The sequence below is a fragment of the Ischnura elegans genome, chromosome 12 (genome assembly GCF_921293095.1).
Source record: "Ischnura elegans chromosome 12, ioIscEleg1.1, whole genome shotgun sequence".
Classification (NCBI taxonomy): Eukaryota; Metazoa; Arthropoda; class Insecta; order Odonata; family Coenagrionidae; genus Ischnura; species Ischnura elegans.
The window spans coordinates 36,431,854-36,452,423 of NC_060257.1; the positions used below are offsets into that span (position 1 = coordinate 36,431,854).

At 36.4% G+C, this 20,570-nt stretch overlaps 1 protein-coding gene across 1 annotated transcript in view; it reads left to right on the forward strand.

Annotated features, from left to right (window-relative positions):
• LOC124169510 overlaps positions 1-17,610 on the forward strand; it is a 113,271-nt gene extending 95,661 nt beyond the window's left edge. Inside the window, 4 exon segments of the mRNA XM_046548142.1 lie at positions 6,757-6,943; positions 12,257-12,402; positions 13,205-13,433; positions 15,911-17,610. Coding sequence (XP_046404098.1) covers positions 6,757-6,943; positions 12,257-12,402; positions 13,205-13,433; positions 15,911-16,173 — 825 coding nt within the window. The 3' untranslated portion in view covers positions 16,174-17,610.
• The last annotated feature ends 2,960 nt before the right edge of the window (positions 17,611-20,570 follow it).

Sequence of the window (20,570 nt, forward strand, 5' to 3'; positions counted from 1 at the left end):
TTGCATATGTGAATATTCAAGAGAGATGACGTGGCATGTATTGACAATTTTTTAATATAAACGGTCGAATTCAGCTGATAACTTAATGGTTAAAATTCATTATAAAACTTTAGTAAAAAATCCAGCTTAATCTCTTGTAAGTGAGGATTGTAATTGTGGTTTAACTCTATACTTGGTATTGTAGAAAGTAGAAATTGTTACTTCATGGGAGAGATTTCTCTAGGCCCCACATTGGGGAGAGCGTCCACTTGTGTGCCTGATATTACAGAACGTTCAAATTCGTGAAGGCCATGTGGGTGCCATTCCCCTGACTACAGGGTGGCCCTCAAGCAATCATCTATGACCAGAAAAAGTTATCGGTGAATACACGTAAGGCAAAATTATGCATACTGGAAGCAAAAAAAGTACTGGCTATGTATCATCTCTTCAAAATTGATAGATAGTGCATGTAAACACATTATGAATTGAATCATATTTCAAAATGCTATTAAAACAGCATTATAACACAATCTCGAGAAGGCATTTAAAAGGCGAGAATTGTCTTTATTTTGTCTGCTGCAAGGTTATGTACATTCTGGTGAATAAGTATAGGTTTGTTAAGGAACTTGTGACAAAATATAGTTTTGGACTTATCTGTTCCCTCCTGGGAATTATTGCAAAAAAAGGTACTTTATTTGAAGAAATGCTTCTATAATTGAAAAACTTGCCTGTTAAAATAATAATAAGAAGAAAAGTATTGCCTGCAATACATATTTCCTGATGTTTAAATGTCTCATTATGAATATTTTTTTAACCAACCACTGTTCAACCACTCGATTTTTTTTTAAATTATTGAGTTAGTGTATAGTTTTTTTCATGAACTTGAGTTGGACTTGAATTTTTATGTGAACCCTAATGGTGCATTCCAAATTTAGTTGACAGTTCAGGCCTTATGGAGAACAGTGTTGCTTATCCTCCACCCCACCGTGGAAATTAAGGCCACTACGCATTAAATAACGAAAACATTGAATTCAAATAAATCACAGTTAGCCCCTGATTCACATCATTATGATACATGTTTGTTATGATGTAGTCATAGAATACAACCAATCAACTGATAAGTGGCTGAATTTGAAGGGCCATGACAGCCACAAAGTGCACCATTAGTACGCATCTGACATCAATCGGGAATTGATCAAGGTAGATGGAAAAGAGGAATGAAGGATAGGGCATGTTTTTTGTAAATTAAAATTTATTAATGAATTATTAAATGATACAGTTTTTTATTTAAAGTAACATTTTAATGCTTATTAATGAAATAAAATTGTGTTACTCATGTTCAATTTAATATTCATCAATGGTATGCTTATATACTTCACAGCATTATTATTGTATTAACTTTTTTGTATGGAAGAAACATGAAATGCTTGACTAGTATTTATTACAGAAAGGCCCCAAGAATTTGATGAGAATTCTTGGGGTTTTAATGCTTAGGTGGACTAATTGATTAATACCTCAATAGACTGTAGAGGAGAAAAGTGTGAGCCAAAAGTGATAACTAAGGATTATTTTACCATTTCACTTCCATTTTGGAATGAAAGACTTCGAAAACCAATGCTTTTGACACTTTTAGGTAGGAAAATTAAAAATTAGTTTGTCTCGTCATTTGGAATTTTTGTGGACTGCCTGGCATCTAAGGAGGTCAATGTTCTTCTATCTTTATGATTGTGTAAATGTTGTGCTGTCCACTACTTTTACTTATTTGACAAGTTGATTATGGTTGATGTATATCACTATCATTTGATCATGATCAAATCATGATCATGATCATTTGTACTATGAGTTGTTTGTATAATTGGCCCAACATTGTTCCACATCTCACCCATGACCAATTGCAGCTATTTGTAAACGGTACCAATCAGCTACCCACACATGGCTTTTTTTTAATGGGATGAACATCACCTTTTTCAGTAAGAATGCTTTGTTTCCCCTCGTAGTTACATACATAAAGAAGCAGTTGGAGACATCAATTCTCATAAATGTATCTCACTCCACAGCATTATGTAGGTGATGGTGCAAGGCTAAAGTTCTCTGGGAAAACCCTATGGCCCCAAATGTCTCAATAGCACTGCATTTATGAAGCCTGTATCGGCAGACAAGTTTCTATGGTACAAGGTATTCCTCCTTACATAAAGAAACCCATTGTGCATTTTCAGGAATCATTTAAAATATTTTTCAAGTCCAAGGAGTACTTTCTCACAAATGATTCAAGACCCACTCTCAAACTCAACCATCAAAATCTTCTGATCTCAAGTGTAAATTGTTTCCTTTTTGAATGCCGTATTTTCACTTTAACATGTTTTCCTCCTAATCCTCTTAGTGTTGAACTGCTTATCCTAGATTGCCTCTGAAGTTTCTTCGTTTCAATACTTACAAATGATTGTTTGAAACAAGGCAAGATATTGAATGTGGGTTTACTGGCTTCTCAACTTTGCCCCTTTCTCCTACTTCCTTTTGAGTGTTCTGGGAAACTCTTCACATCCTTGTTAAATACAGCATACTACAATCATTTGTCCAAAATAAATATTCATACACCTCTGAACGCTTTCACTAATTTAGCTTTTTCCCTTCAGTCAAAAGGCCAATTATTTTGCTTATGTTTTTGGTGATTTATTCAGAGAATTTCTTATTATATGCAGGAAACCCTCTTAAGTGCTATGCTCCAGACAAATATCAGGTGTGTGGCACTTGGACATTTTCGTATTGACTAGAGTGGATCGCTTTTAAACACCAGCTCTATTTTGGGCCATCAAAACTTGAATGCCATAGGATTTAGTAATTGGTTGAGTTTTTAACAGATACATGTAAAATGTGAAGAATGTTACACTTTTGTATGATTATTATAATTACCTTACTCATTTTCCTAACTCTCCCTTAAGCATCCTCGGATGGATGGCAATCTGGCAAAACTGGTTAAGTGGAGTACTGTCGTAGCGGACACTGCAGTAATGTTTCTTAACCTTAAAAATGTTTGCCTTTACTTATTACCTTCCTAACTGAGATGCAGCTGTGTAACTAAGAAATAAAATAATGTCACAGTTTCCTTCAAATTTAACATGCAGCATATACAGACAAAAATCATAAGTTAGCAGGTGACTACTTTTTTCGTAACATAAATTCCAAGCTTATTGTCCAAAAGTTATTTTGAGTCTCTCGTATCAGCATTATAACACAATTAGTCATACAGTTAAGTACAGTGGAACCCCGTTAAAGCGAGTACGGGCTATTGCGACACCCCCGCTATTACGAGAGTTAGCCGAGGCACCGTCAATAGACCCTATAATGAGCATGTTAAAAAAATTCGTTTTTACGAGGCCCTTTAGGAGCCTCCACTCGCCATAGCGAGGGTTTCCATCGACGGAGAACCTTCTCCAAGAGTCCCTAATCTCTGTAATTTCTTGCGATCTGTTAGAAATGAAGTTAACATGGAGTGTTTAGTCTCAAATTCATGCAGTAAACTGGCGTTCGGTAATAAGTAGTTCATTTTGGTGAAAATATTGCGGAATTAATATTCGCGAATGCTTGATCTTCTTTTGTTCCTCGGGCGGCAGAAAGCAGTCGGCAGCGTACCCGCACGTCCGTGAGTTGCGTGAATAGAAAGCATTTGATGGCAGACACCATGGCCAAAAACGTCTAAGCAAGAAAAGAAAAATGATAGAGTAATATGAAAGTGGCGTAATCAATTTCTTCCTAATCGCTCTTCGCAATAAAAAACAAAAGCGCCCAAGGAATGCTGACCATGAAGAGTTAGAAGGAGCTTTGTTCGGGTGGTTTTGCCCTCTTTAATCTGCGAGAACGTCATAGAAAGTGGCAATGCCTAAGCCTAATTCAGAGTATTTCAGGGATAAATTGCGAATCGAGAACGTCAAGAGTACGGAAGGTTGGTTATACTGATTCAAAGCACCACAGCGTTATCTCCTGTCATAATTGCTGGCGATGCCTTCGGTGTTAACCCGAAGTCGTGGAAGAAAACACTCCGATCCTAAGTATCTAAAGAAGTATTCCCCGTGGGGTATAACATAGACGAAATGGAACTCTTTTACAACCTACTCCCCGACAAAACCCTTGTAGTACGAGGTATTTCTTGCAGTGATGCTTCTAGAGGTAAGTAGTGCGCTTTAGCGATAGTGTAGGGTGTACGATACAATGATACTCAGCGTGAATTGTTCGGATGGGCGTATTTATTCTCTGTTGCGGTTACAAGTAATAGCCACGATCACAATGTACTATTCACAATGGTGAACTATTCGCGTCAGTGGTTGGAGTCGTATTGGCGCTCTCTTCCGCCACCCGGGCGGCCGAGCCTGGTGGCCGCTAGAAGAACTCTCAGAACAACTGACTCTCGTTTGGCGCCATGCATTCGGCGCCGCCACAGATGGCATATGTGAAGAGCTGATGCTGCCCTTTCAGTTTATTTACTTCAAAAAATCTGCATTCATTTTTCATGTTTCTAAGTAATTACTAAGAATTTTAAATCAATAAATTCAAACTCGTAAGATTTTTTTGGCCTTAGGGTCCATCAGATGCGTATGCCTTTCCGTTTCTTTGCCGAAAATAATAACATTTGAGTTATATTTGTCGCAGATTCTGCATCTTGCTTTTGTTTTTTTAAGTGACATCAGCATAATACCGGCGTGATATTTTTTCGTGAAATAATATCACGTTAATATCTTTTCTCTATTATCAATTTTAATTCAAACCATTTTTATTGCAGTGCCGTGGTAAACTTATCGTCAGTCTATTATTTCAAATACGTCGCGAGCGTAACATTCAAAAAGAGACTTTTTTTAACAACGGCAATTTAGTCACATAATTTTGCATGGTAAGCAAACTTTTTACCGTAGATAATGAAGACATTACATTATATGGTAGATAAAGTCTTCTAAGGCAGGATCGTTTTACAACCTTCCACCATTTTCGTCTGCATAAACAAATGCAATACGTGTTTTCACTTCACTGCCGCTTAACGTGCAGGAACAATTAACATACACCAATGGAACTATTTGAGGCATTAAACAACCGCAATACAGTTTTATCAGTTATTTTTTTGAATTTTCAGTGGAAAATGCTAGAATAATAGAATGATCACGTACATGCACTAATTAAGTACATAGAGAAATGGCTTCGTTGGTTGTACATTGGCATATTGATTGACAGAGCAACGCTGTGCATGATTTTTATTCACCACATATAAATTGTTTGAATAGTTAATTATTTTTTAAGTAAGGAAATTTAGTGATACAAAAAACATCGCCTTTCGTCTGAATTTATGCTTACGTTGATCGGATATAAATTTCTCTGTCGCCGCACCACTCCTGTTCTTGTATAACTGTTTACAATAGGTATATTGGCTATAATTTGCTCCACCTCCGGTAAAGCGACAATTCGCTATAGCGAGTGTTTGTTTGAGCCCCGTGGGGTGTCGTTTTATCGAGGTTGCACTGTACTTCATTATATAGAAGAGGGTTCAAAAGGCTTTTTTGAATTTTTTAGCCATTGCTTGGAACCAGTCGACAGAAATCAAGTGAAGAAGTGGAGAACACAATACTAGTAGTGGAAAATCATGAAAATATTATTACGTGTATTATTTTCTTTATGGAAAAGATATTACCATGTAATGTAATGCAGCGTATGTTTATGCATTGAAAGAAATCATTGGATAGTACAATTTGCTGTTTCTGTGATACGGTGACAACGCATCAAGTAGCTTATGGTGAATAAAATGGGAAATGATTCTCCGTAAGGACCCATATTGTCAACTAAATATGGAACGCACTTCAGTAATTTAACATAATTTTATTAAGCAGGACTCAGTTGGCAATATTGTTTTCTAGTTACCATCTGCAGTCAACTTATGCTGTAAAGTCCTTGAACCTGCACCAAGTACAAGGAAGCAAGCTGTTGACAGTAAACAGCAGCCCATTACTTGTGCATAATTTCTGAAAAATTTTCCATCCACTTTAATTCTTCTGCAACTTGATACTGCTACTTCTTTCTTAAATAACTTTCTCAAATAAATTGCCACTGTAAACCACCCTTGGTGTCAATCCTTATGGCTCATAATTACGGTTTTGTCAGTATTCCTTCAAAGTAAATATAAGGAAGCAGATCGGAAATTTTGGATTTTTGGTTCTTAACCCGTCAGCCCCCAAAGTTTTTTTAAATTCTCACATATTTCACTTTTTAAAAATATGATACATATGAGCTCAACACAATGAACACAATTCAAACTGACTGAATAATAGAGGAAACCTTCTACTAAGTATGTCAACCGAAATGTACACTAAAATTCACATATTAATTGCATTGCACGAGTATTGGCTCAGCACTGCACTGGGTGCCATATGGCACCCATGGGCGTTGACGGGTTAACTTATATAACATTTCCCACCATGATAAGGAAAGTTGTAATATGTATTCATTTCTTGTGTTTGACTCTCCTGCGAATCTCTGGCTTATATGGTCCTGACTGTGTCAACTACCTATTCCTGTACATCCCGATATGTTACTGGTTAACTTAGGTGGTAAATCGTCTTTACTAATACTTTCCCTATTCATTGGTATGTATCCAATTTGCTGGAGGAGGGATGTCTTATTATTATGCATTATCCCCATGAATTAGTCTTCAGTATCAGTTTTATTTACTGGCCAAATATTTTAATATTGGTTTTCAACCATATTTTTTTTTTCATTTTTGTCATTATTTACAATTCTCAGATGGCTGCTGCCCAACAGTACCGGAGCAATTATCTTAAAAGTGGTGGTGGAGGGGGCGGCAGTGGAATAGGTGGACCATCTGAACATCTGCAACAGGGAAGGAGTCAGCTTAAGTCTCCCTCAGCCAATCCCGGCAGCCAACAGCAGCCACCCCCACCAGATGTCCTAACATCTGCATTCTCCTCTGGTGAGAGAAATGCTCTTCCTTCTCGGCGAAATAACCCTGGCCCTCCTCGCAGGCGACACCCCCAGTGAATACTTCATAAAAATATTCCCTCTGACTTCTGGTTCTTGCCACACCAGGAATGGAAAATTATTGGTCATGTCATTATTATAGCTTTGTGGAAGTCTCGGCATGATGCTGAGTGTTGTCCTATGCCTGCCCTCTCGATTCTATGCAGAAAGGTTCTGCACTCTCATGCTGTTGTTTATGGCCAATTTGATGTTTTCAGTGATTTCAGCCTCATGCTTCGTAGAGACACTATATAAGGCCATTCCACATGCTTCTGGTTTGGAATGTGCAACTTTGCCTGCAGATTATGATTAAAGAATTTCTTTTTATGAACATTCCTAAGTAAAGCTTTACAGTATTATTTTTTCCTATCTCTTACCGCCTCATATTTTTGGATGCTGAAATAGTAATAGTAAGCTTCAGACTGTGCTCCCAATTTTTGTGCTATTTACAGACTTGAAATACGTTTTGAAACAACTTTCCTGACGATTTGAATTGTTAAACATGGTTAGTAACAGAAGAAGTGTGCTCCTAAATGTGAAAAATGTGATCTTTCATTTTAAAATTGAAATGTCTACTCTACTTTCCGCAGTGTTTGTCAGGAAATTACTGCATCAATATGTACGAGTAAGAAATGATATTTTGAGAAGTAACTACAAGTTGTTATATTGTGAAAATTAATTTACTTCTGAGAAAAAGAAGTCACGGAATGATCTGTGGGTGCCTTTGGATAAAGAGAGATGCATTTTGTAATAACTTGGATACATATCAACTTCCAGAGTTTGTTACATTTTGTACGGTTTTACATTAAGCTATTAGAGATAATTATATCATCATTTCAAGTTGCTCTGTCAAGAGTCACAGAATTTTTTTATATCGTTAGTTAAATAGTGGAAATATTTATGGCTTGAAAATTTCTCATCTGATCATTGGAATGGTGCAGTGACTCTTTTGGTGATAAACCTGTCGTAATTCATAATGAGCTTCATTTGGCCTTATGACCAGAGGGTTTTTAAAAGGTGATTTTCAGCCAAGTGCTAGGGTTAACGCATTCTAGGTGGTAACATTTGAAATGTAAGCTTTTCTCTTGGCTTGTACGCATGTAGATCTCCATTTTTAACATTGAGTTTGTGCCAGCACATCATTTTACTTGATAGATGAGTTTTCTAGCTCGTGATATTTTGGTAGAATTTTAATTTCTATTGCAGTTTGCTTAGAAGCCTGTGGAAAATATGGGAAGGTAATTCAATTTTGCCCCTAGGATGTTGTTTAATGTTCATAGTGTTGAATTGCAGTGCCAATATCCAAGCCCAAAAATATTTATTGTTTAATTAGTCACCCTTTTTCTTAGTCACTTTATTAGCATATTAAGCATTGGCTTAGAAGGCATTCGAATGTAGGTCTGATCTCAAGCCAGTGTTGAAATCATTTTCGATTAACTCTACATAATTTAATTTTTGACCAATCGTTCCTACTTGCGAGTCCTCTCTGGCAAGGACTGTCATATCTATTATTATATGCTTTGATGAGACCTGGTGCTTTTCTCCACATTTTAAATATCATTAGTATTGTATTATGCTAAGCATTTTATAGAAAAATATATTTTGATCGGAAGACTGCTATTGGGATGATATCATGATATGGCTACGAAGTTCGGATTTTATATTATGAATGAGATTATTTGAAGTTTACAGTTCTTGTTTTAGGTACTTAACATCAATAGTATTAGTAGTATATTTATTTTAAATTAAATAGTTATTTCTATCACCATATTCCTGTTTTGCTTAAATTTTGTAGTGACATGAGCATGAAGTCTGGTGGGTAGTCCATTAGCTTGTTGAGTTTTTTTTATGATTAATGTTTATTTTATATGTTGGTGTAATTGCAGAACATTAAGTTTTCCCTAATAATTTATAGTATTTCCTGTGAATGAATATTTTCAGTGTAGGATGGTTTGTGTTGTGATAATGTGGATGATCTAAAAAAAAACTGATAATTTGTTAATTGTATGAGATTTGTGTGAGTAAGCCTTTAAATTACGAGGCCGTTAATGTAGATGTAATACTATAACGTGGAGAGTTAGGGTTGGTGTCGACTGTCTTCTGCCTAAAATAATGTGTGAATTTTTATGCCTTTATTGTTAATAGAGCTTGTGACTGCTGTATATGATATTTTATCTATTGTCTTGGTATTTATCTCATGTTGTTTGTGAAAATGAGGAAGAAATGTTGTTTGTCTGTTCTTTCCCAAGGAAACATAACTATTCTGGCTTTTCTTTCTGAGATATTGGAAACCAAAAGTTATTGTTGATTGAAATTGTTCTTTAATGCTGGTCAATTGAATGTACAGGTTTTTGTAATAAAATGATGCAAATGAAAATTCTTAAAAAGTCATGATGATTCAACCATTAACTTCGATTCCTAAATGCATTTCTAATTGGTGAAGAGCTGTGATGACTGAAAGCGTCACTTATCTAATTGAATCTCCATGAAAATGTTGCTTCTTTTTTTCTCTTTCTTCATTCGAAGAACAACTATTACTTGCATGAAACATCACATGCTGCTCAAGGATGTTATGTAGACTTCTAGATTCAAGTTTTTGAATTTGTTTGAGGTAGAATGAAAATTAGTGTGCTGCAGAAAAATCTGAGAATTGCACTACAAGAAATAACGTTGGTCAATAAATTCAGTGCCATTATTAACTTATATTAAATTGAGTGTTGGTGGTGTCCACGTGAAATGCCATGCAAATGTTGATACCCTTTTATAGTGTATTGGCTTGCTGCCAGTTTTGAACAATATTCGATGGTATCCCTTGTTGATGAATATTCATCAACATGGTGCAGTTTTTTTATGAAATTTTATTCCCACCCCTGAAAAAGAAATTTTCTTTGACTCATTTCTATCTTCTTCTTGTAATTTGTGCACCTGAGGGAGACCATAGTGCCTTCTGCATACAAATGGTGACCAACTAGGTGTTTTCTTTTAGCATTCATTTTGCGGATTTTCAGATAGTTTCGGTGATAATGTTGACTTTTGTTTGTAAGTCGCCAGTTTATTCTATTTTCTATGTCAGTAACATTCTTAGGCTACATAATCATGTTTGTAAAGAGTATAGCATTAGGTCAAAGAATCAATGAAAAGAGTAGCAATATTGTTTGAAGTGAATCGTTATCGTTGTATAGTGTAATATAGCACAGCAATTTGAGAGAGTTTGTAGTTCGAAATCTCAGTCAAGTACATATATATTGTATTGTGCTGATTAGCCAGTGGTAAAAGCTATTCCGATCAAGTTTATTTTATCCTAAATGAGTTGATAGTGAGAATGTGCCTGCCATTATACTTTGGTACTCCATGAGTCTTCTTTTGGGCAATTGTTGTCTATGCTTTTTGTAATTATCTTATCAGAAAAAAAGTTATCCTACCAAAAGTATTGGTTGATAATTGTAAATTTAGTAACTAGAGCTGAATCCATACGGGATGAGGTGATGGTGTCATTGTCATAGGACACTTTTTCATGCCTGTGGAATTGCTGTGGATGTTTTCAAGAAGGACATCAAGAAGTGCTAAGACTTTGATCATTTGAGTGAATATACCGTAAATGTTTGGGTATGAAACAATAGGACCTTGTTTTGTATGTTGATTTTGAATAAAGTTTTAGATACTTCTAATTTGGCATTTTTTGTTGGACACCCTATTATTCAATCACTAGATTAAATCGAAGTCCTTCATTGCTGAGTTACTAGCAGAATTTCTGGATTGCTGGAGAGGTATCATGCAATCATTCACTTCGTAAGGAAACGCTACTGGGCTTGCAGTGAATCCATTTCAATGTATTTTTTATTAGTGTAGAGGGGAACTAGACTAAAATGCTCAATGAAGCAAATGCATTTGCATGCCAAGTTGCTTATTATTGCCTTAAAAATTTTGAATCAGTCAAATCATTAGGCATATTTAGTGCAAAATGTTTTGATTTTATGTATGATTGGCAATGGTGAAAATTGACTGTGAAGTCTCTTTCAACTCATAAGCATTCCATTTCATGCTTCCTCTAGGAAATATTTTTGTTGATAACTTTATCACAAATTTATTATTAGTGTTAAGTATGTGCTGGCCTGTCATTAATTATGTGGTTGATTTTAACTCATCTCTACTTTGAAATTGCAATTTAGTGATATGTATTTGCAAATAAAGAACTCAATTGCAAGTTCGGGGGAAAGCCTAACTAATAATAATAATAATAATAATTTTTATTCACTTTAGGCAAGAACATTTGCATAGTTTCGTCAAATTGAATCAAGAAATGTGATTGGTGCAAACTTCTTTCCAATCACTTCCGTTTGTTACCAAATCTCTGAATTGACCAAATTTTATTGCATAATGTATTTCAGAAAGCTTAATGAATCTATTTCTTACCATTTCACCATTTAGTTCTCTGCAAGGTAAAAATAAAAATTACCAGTGGATTTTCTTCAAGGAATTTAATGATACCATTTCAAGTGAATTACCTGTAATCAAATTTCACCCATTCAATGGCATGAAACATTGATGGAATCCATAATCTCGTTAATAATGAATTATTATCATAAAGCCGTCCATATCAATTATAGTTTTGTTAGAAATTTATTAAATGTCATGATTTATATTTTTAGGATGGATTTTACCGTTTGTGCTGTAGAAGTCATAATCTGCTATTAAAGTGCATCTATGCTCTTAGTGTCCTTTTCTGCTGTACATATACACAAATTTGAGTGAGTTATTTTTTAGTGCAAATTCAGAAGAATTAGATTATATATGCGATTGGTTTCAAACCTTCCTTCGATATTGACAGGCATACATACCATTTCCTGAATTTCCCTTTTACATGCCTCTATCACAATCATATCCCTCAGTAAAACTTTACTCTTCTGTCTCAATTCTTTGTGAATTCATTGCCTGTGATTTTATATAAGTATGACAGATTGCTCCAACTGATTGGTGTTCTTTAGCTAACCCAATTTATAGGTTCAAATCCACTCTAGACTGTGGATATTCTTCGTCGACGTCATATACACAGTTTTTGGTTCATAAGTTTTTTCCAGTCCAGGAATTTCATTTAATGTGGAAAATTCATATTTGTAGAATTATCTTATTACCATTGCTAGTAGTTGATCTTTTTATCATCATGTAATCGAGTTGAGCAGCTAAATTTTATTCTTAATGTTGTGTGTTTGTGACTTGTGAATGATAGTGTGTATCTTACCTCAGTTGGTATCTTTATCTTTATTAGCACCCCAGATCCCATCTCCCAAGTCTCGAAACACCAAACTTCAGGGTGTTCCTGTCGGAGGACAAGGAAATCAACCACAACAGCCGAGTCCAACCCAGCCAACTTCTCATCCAAAATTCTCATCTTATACCCCAGTAGCTGCATTGGTTAGTAGCACACTTTTCTCTATGATTTCATTATTTAACTTGGGAGCTGTCTATCATTTTTCAGATGTGCACATACTTTTCTTAAAGCATTAAATATTTCCCTTCGTTAAGTTTGGTATGTTGTTCAGAAATTATGTCATTACGCTTTTATTTATTATTTTAGTATACTGGGTGAGGAATAGGATGTAAAGTGAGTTCTAATCTTCATAAATATTTTTTGTATGAACAAAATGTTTTTAGGAGACTTAGTGACCCTTTGCTTGAATTTTAGTGATTCCTTTAACTAATGATATCTCCATGCAGATACATTACTTTGGTGCTTCAAGCTTGCTTTTTAATGTCACACATCTGTATTGCTTATGTGGAAGTGTGTCTTTAATGCATGGTCCATAGGTGTTGGTGCTGTAATACATTATTGGATTCATCATAATAAGGTATGGTCAACTATGAAGGTGGAGATGGTGTTATGCATAATGTCTCTATTAAATTTAAGCCATGGCATCTTTTTTCATCCTAATTGAATATTTTAAACCATTTGGGCATTCGTAATTATGACTATATTCTTCATGTTAAACCACATAGTATACTATATTCTTCATGTTAAACCACATAGTATACGATAAGTGCTTCCAAGTTAAATCTCCTTATATCAACAATAGTAATATATCTCAGGTTTATAAAATTTTAATAAGTGACCCCTAATGAGTGTCTAAAGCTCTGTTGATGAAAAGCTCAGTAACACATGGGGACAAGGATCTGATGAAGCTGAAATATTTTTTATCCTGCAAATTTTTCTTTGTAGGTTCTTCAACAGCAGCAGAGTAATTCCGTACGAAATCAAATGAGTGGTGGAATGGGTGGTCTGTTGAGAGGTAGTGGTAGTGGCTCCAACTCCATGAATTCAGCACCATCCCGCTACCCAGCACCCATCCAACGACCTGTCCCGGTGCCTCCAGTTGGTGGGAATACTGGACGACATCGCATGCAACCACAGCCTCAAAGAACCACCAATATTGGAAAGCATTACTTTGGTAAGCCGTGTATTGGCAGTGACAGACTTCACTATTACAATTTTTAATTGTATAAGGGAGTTTCTCTCTCTGGATTCATATGTCATCCAATAGGGTGGTTTCCTTTTATTTTTTTATTGCCTAAATCGAAAGATTATTACTCCTAGAGTAGGCATTTCACAATTTTAGATTTTTAAATGTATCTATTTTTCGCGATTAAATGAAAAGTGAAAATTTTCAAGCGCACGAAAACGTGACGGCTAAGTATGAATGCCGGGAAAAGCCCGTGTGATGTCACTCTGGTTCCCGCTCCCGCAAAGTGAGGTGACCTTGGGGCGAGGACATGTGCGCCCTCGCAGGCTCAAAATATTTTGTTACAACTCAGTATGCTGACAGGCAGTGCTGAAGCTAAGAAAAATGGCAAATTTCAATTTTATTGCCTCAAGCCGTTTCTGAAGTATGGATTTATAACATTGTCAAAAACTGGCAAAAGGGTTTTTACCAGAACTTGTTCAAATCACTATGAGCTTATCTAATTAAGTTGCTGAAAAAGGTATCACTTGCATATTTTTCTGTGTTCTTTCCATTAATATTTAGCAAAGCATTGGTTCTAATAATGTTTCAGTGCCTACTATCAGCATACTTAATTTTAGCCAATACAAATCATTACAAACTACTGGAAAAACTGAATAAAAGCTTTGATGAGGAGAGTGAGAACATCAGCCACAAAAGTTGGAGAAATGTGTCAAGAAATAGGTAGAATTGATGTTAATGCATTTCTGTGTTTCTATGGCCTTGTGGAATTAGATATGTTGAAGTTAGTATCAACATTGTAGGTCGTTATGGAAAATCATACTGATAGTTTGGATGGAGATGGGTCTTCCTTGCCGTGTACTTAATGGATAAACATGAAAGAAAAATTAAATTTGTAAACCTGAGCTACCAGAGACTTCTGGATGATGCATCCCCAGTAAGTGAGAGGAAATTGGAAGTCAGGAAAATCGTGTCATGGCCATATTATGTAACCATGTTGCCGGCCTCGGTGGCGGCGGGGTAATGTTCTCGCCTGCCAAACAAGAGGTCGCGGGTTTCAGTCCCGTCTGGGTAGGTTTCCCTGGTCCAGAGTATGGTTGTTTGTGTACGTATACTTGTTACATTTGTTGAATACCCCGGTATAAAATGGCCTATAAGAGCTGTATCCGATGGTTTGAGAATAAAATAAAATAAATGTTAATCTGGGTAAATGTGATAAGTCTCACATGCATTCTTCAACTACACTCCAGTAGAATTTGTACAACTAAGTTTAGTGGAACCCCGTTAAAGCGAGTGCCGCCTATTGCGAGACCCCCACCATTACTAGGGATAGCTGAAGCACCATCAATTAACCCTATGATTACAGTCTAGCCGCCAAGAGTTGTCCGATGACTGGCAGGTCTAGTCAAGAGTAGGGGGCAAGGTTCCCTGATAATAAAGGGAAACACCCGTGTCACATGTAAACGAAAGGGTTCCGTTATGAAAGGAGCTAGAAAGGATGGCGAGTATGAAGGACTCAAAGGAAGAATCCTTTGTGGCTTAGCAAAAGTGCCCGAGGACCACAGAACATGAAGAGTTTGTGGGAGCTTTGATGGGGTGGTTTGAGTTTAATTCAGTACGGCACTTATATATTGATTGGCTAGTTTGTTATTAAGGCAAGGAAATTAGATGATGCAAAAAAACATCGCCTTTCTTCTGGATTTATGCTTAAGTTTCTTGGATAGAAATGTCTCTGTGTCTACACCAATTGTGTTCCTATGTAAGTGTTGACAATGGGTTTATTGGCTATTATTTGCTCCACCTCCTGTAAAGCGACAATTCCCTATAGCGACTGTTTATTTGAGCACCGTGGTGTCTCGTTTTATTGATGTTGCCCTGTAATTGTAGATTGTCATGTCTCTCTTTCTTAAAATTTGCTATGGCTCGTTTATATCATGTTTAAATAATATTGTATTTAATTATACTCATTAACATATTCAATAGTAGAAAGTAAATTTTGAATATAAAATGACTCGGGTATGTCAAAAGAAGTAGGTCATTACTTCGTAGGATTTTCAAATTATTTTGTACTCATTAATTTAATTTCTGTCACCAGTTGAGCAACTATTAGTTATAATTATAGTCATAATCAACTACCAGTTTGTTGAGCATGATTTTGATCTATACATGTCCACTCTCAAATTAATTCAAATCGCTGTGCTACATGTTAACCCTGGGAAGACCATTCTCCCCAAGCATGATTGGAACCTGCATCATTTGTTTTGGCTGGTAAGGACTATATTCCAATGGCACAAAGGCCAGCAATTGTTTTATTAAGTGTGCTGCATTTATAAATTTCGATACTCTGTATTACCATGAAACTGGCATGTGCTAAAAAGCAAATCATTCTTTTGCCATTGTGTTTACACTGGCTCCTCGTTATATCCTTTCATCAGCAGTACATTTATTGTGAGGATTTATTTTAGGCCAAGATGCCAAAGGCGAGGATGGTAATGATGATGGGAAAATTGGAGTGGAGAGCAGTAAATCTGCCAGTGCAAGAAGTGGGGATACAGGTGCAACTCCTACTGTCCCCACCCCTCCTGGAACTACACCCACCACGGGCCAGTCATCCACTGTCCCTACTCCTTCGACTCCCACTGCAGCCTCCACAGCCTCTGATCCACAAGTGGAAGGTGGCCAGAATCATGAGGAAGCAAGGCCATCTTCCGGGGGCCCTGCAGAGTGAGGAGTGAAAGAATGGGATTTCCTTATCGGCTGGCCACATTCCTCTTCCCATTTGCGGCATTCTTTATCTGATACATAGTGTTTTTAAAAAATGAAAAAGAAATGGATGTATTCTACCTGTCTTTTGTTGATTGTTTAGTGAATGGTTCCCTGAAAAAGAGTCGCTTCTCCTTAATAAGGCATTGCGTGCCTGGTTCTAAAAGAAAAAATGAAAGACGATTTTATCTTAACCCCAAAGAAAGTGAAGAACTTTCGTGGATGAATTATTTAATCATGATAAAGGGTTGTCTAGGAGGTTTTGGTTTATGGGTGCACGGTTTGCAGCCCTGTATACCCTTTTCATTATTCTTGATTCTTTTCCTCGTGAGGAGGTACCATGAAAGTGCTGTAATCCTTGGCTTTTTTTATCCTGGAGTCAATTGTGCTGGGGAAATTGGTGCTGGAAGAATGCCCAAACTATAATTAGGATTTTTTAATGAAGATAGAGGCTACTGCAAGTAATGGTGTGACACTATGCAGTAAATTGTGATCCTTTTTGCTGTAGTTTGTTCATTTTTATCCCCTGCCACTAATGCCTCCGAAAAAATCAAGACACTGGTGTAGCTACCTTCTTTTAACCTTAATGTGTACATGAACAGTCGCATATATAAATATATGTACATGATGCTTGGATGATTGAATACATTCAATATGTAAGTTGGCATGAATCATTTGTGTATATTGTAAGGACTGTTCTTCTTACAGCAAAGCAAAAAGTATGATTGCATTGATACAGGTGATCGGAGACTTTGGTGGGGCTTTTATAAAGTGCCCGAAGATATGTGTGTATCATAAACAATGCAGAAGTGTTTTTCAGCTATTCACATTGAGGATATGACCGATGCGTGATTATGTTCCTGTTGCGTATGACATTTCTCAAAGAATGGAGATGTCCAGTGTCCTCATGTGATATTTGGCAACCTGCTCAATGTTTGGATAGAAGAAGATGCATACCCATGTATCTTGTCCTTGCAGTGAGTGGGTTGGGATTGTACTCCCCATTGATGGAAAATGTGAGACAAGCAAGGAAGGGATACCTTGCTAGTAGAATGTATCCTGTCCTCAACTTCTCCTGACCTATTCCATTACTTCCCACTCTGCATGTCATCAGATTCTTGAGTGGCTTGCCAAGGACACCTTATCTGGTATTTGTAAGCTCAAAAATGCTGTTCTGTAGTTTTTGTCCCTTGATGCAATAAGAAATGAGTCAAGCTCCTAAAAGTAATAGGAGAAAAAAAATGAGGAGATAAACCATTTTGTATGAAGCATGTAAATGGTTGATTTCATTATATGGTGATTGAAGGTTGCTGTCAAGGTCACAAGCATATGAATCAAAGTGTGCCGATGTTTAAATTATCTTTTTGCATTTGTTACAAATACATGAGGATTTATTATCCAACCTATTCGTCTTATCATTTGCTCACATTCATTTGCAGAGAATTTGCATTGCAATATCATAATCTCCATTTGCGAGTTGAGTAATATTAATAAAATGTCAAGCCTCATATTGAAAGGTTAAAAAACTTTCCAGGTATGGCCTATTCTTGGGTATATTTTGTTTTACAGGTTTTTATGACAACATTGAGATTTCCATTAATTATTGTTGTCATATTTATGTAAGCTGGTTGGGTTTTACCTCCTGTGTTAGAATTATGAATCATAGGAGAGTACTCTTTAACTATAAGAGGTACTTAATATGAAGAGGTTACTGTATATTATTATTGAAGATATTCTATGGCACTAGTTAGGTTGACATGGACAAATGTTATAAATCACAGCCATTTGCCCCTTCTCCCAAATCAAACTCTCCTCTTAAATTTAAAATGAGGCATATTCACTTTCATTCTATTTATAAATTCTATTTTCTTTCCCCTCTTCCTCACCTAAAATTCTTCCCCTTAGCATGGTTTTCAACATCCACTTGCTTAGTTACTGCTCAACCCAGGCTCTCTCTCCATGAAATCTCCTCTATAAATTTCCTTTCCTAGTCTCCAATGTGTAGTACATACTTCCTTTTTCTCTCCAACCATTTCATCCCTCTCTCTTTCTTTGTTGCCTGCTATGACCTATAGTTTATTTAACCTGTATATCTTAATGTCTTACTCTATCTCCACATTCTTCCGCTTCCTTTTTTCCTCTACATATTCTCCTTATCATTTCTGCCAAGATCCTGTTTATTTGGCCTTTTATTCAAGTGTCCAGTCGACTTCTTTGCTGCTTTGACTGTTGTAAACTTAACTAACTCCCACCCTTCTTTTATAGTCAGTATGTCCTCTTATCTTAGGCATATTATTTTTCAATAGTTTATGGTATTTCTTCCATGCAATCCCCTTTAAAGCTTCTACATTCCATTTCTTTGCCCTTCTGCTAATTTCTCTAACAAGGAGGCATTGCCAAAGTGATGTTCAGGATCTGGATGCAGATGTTATTTTCTGAAACTATATAGGTAAGGTAGAAAAGGTGTCACTGCTTTCTTCCACATAGGCCCGGGTTCGAGAGATATTCGCTTGTAAAGATTTCGTGCAGAATGACATCGCTTGAGTAACTGCCACCTGTTAACTATGTCCATGGTGGTGCAGTCTAGGGTGCTAGTCCTCTAACCTGTGATGAATGTCCCGGGTTCAAGTCCCAGTGTTGGCAATATTTTTTTCTCTCCTAATTTTTGAAATCACTGTTACATTTTATCCCCATTCATTTTATTTAGTTACTTTGCGATTTTATGAAGGTTAGTTTCTTGTCACCTATCATTACTTGATTTTCCCCTCTAGTATGTACATAATTTATTAATGAAATGGCAATTTTCCCCTTTCCTTGTTTTTTTTTTTTAATTAATCTTAAGTGTATGCAGTGAAAAGAAAGTATCTTTTTCACGGAATAAGTACTCCTCATTTATCATCATAATTTGCAAGGAAAACTTCATTGATTGACGGCCTCTTAAGTAATTGAATGCACCATGGTTTCATGTGTGTGCTGATCACAAAATGGTAGCTTGTACAATCTGACAAGTTGTGCTGTGAATTATAGAAAACCAATGTCCTTGGTTGAGGTAGAAACTTCAATGTATCAAAAAAAATATTATTATTATTGATGAGTTAATAGCCTAAGTTTAAGTAGCATTCGGTTTTTATAATAGGCATTTGACAACATACTGATTAAGTCTTTCAACTGTTCAATATTATTCCCATAGGTTTGTTGTCGTTACCTTGGATATTTTACACACATCCTTTATTTCTGAATCTGAATTCTTGGTGCTGATAGGAAGGTTCGTGGGGCATAGTTACATACCGTATTTGTCTGAATATAGTCCCCCCTTTTCTTCCAAAAATGCCAATGGTAAAAGTAAAGAGGGGACTATATTCAGACGCATTTTTATAATTTTTCCCAAAACTGAGGCCACGAAATTAGGGGGGGGACTATATTCGGAGAAATATGGTAGTTGAAGCCTTTTGAACACCTCACTTAACAGGTTCACTGCCATTTCGGTCATAATGACCGAAGAATGAGTCACTCTTTTGGCCTCTGGTAGCTTGCCGTTGGTCACAGCTACTTCGCTACCACGTGTATGACGTGACTGACACGGCATACTCAACATCTTGACTGTTGGAACCAGTGGTGCAGCGAGGGGGGGGTTATTGGGGGATAAAACTCCCAGAGCTCAGAGAAATCTCTAAGTTTAATCCATTTTACTTATTTTGATCAGTATTACTTGTATAATGGTGTTAGGATCTATCAAATATCCCTCAGAAAGCTGTAGAACTCGCCATTTTGAACCATTATTCTTCAAATTTTTCTGGAGGAGGGCCCCCACAACTCCTGCTTACCCTGGTGGGCATGCAATACCCCCACACCCGTAAGTATTAGTTGCGCCTAAAACCCCCCCCTAGCCTTAATTCCTAGCTGCGCCCCTGGTTGGAACTATTGAAATACAAGGAGCTCCTCAGAATCCTCCGCTTAAGTTGTAGGTCATATCCTAGTCCTCGGATTGCGTCAACTGAATTGTAATGCAAGAACTAGCAAGTGTTGCCGTAAAGATTTATAAGGTTATACAAGTTATTTATTAAGGTTATCTCACCTAAGTTGGTATTTTAATGGTTTTCTGAGATATATTGAGAATGGTATCCGTTAAGTCTTACGAGTTGTAATCAATGCAAACTCATTGCATTCAATCATCAAAGCTCACAGTAGAAAAATTAGTATACTATTCATTTTTTCTTAATAGTTTTACCTGTCATGCCATTATCTGGTACATATCACCATATATTATTTATAAACAGGGGAAAATACTCCCGAGTGATGTTCCCCTGTTTTTCCTTTTCACTTGCATAAATTAACTTGTTTAATTCAACATTGCGGTTTAGG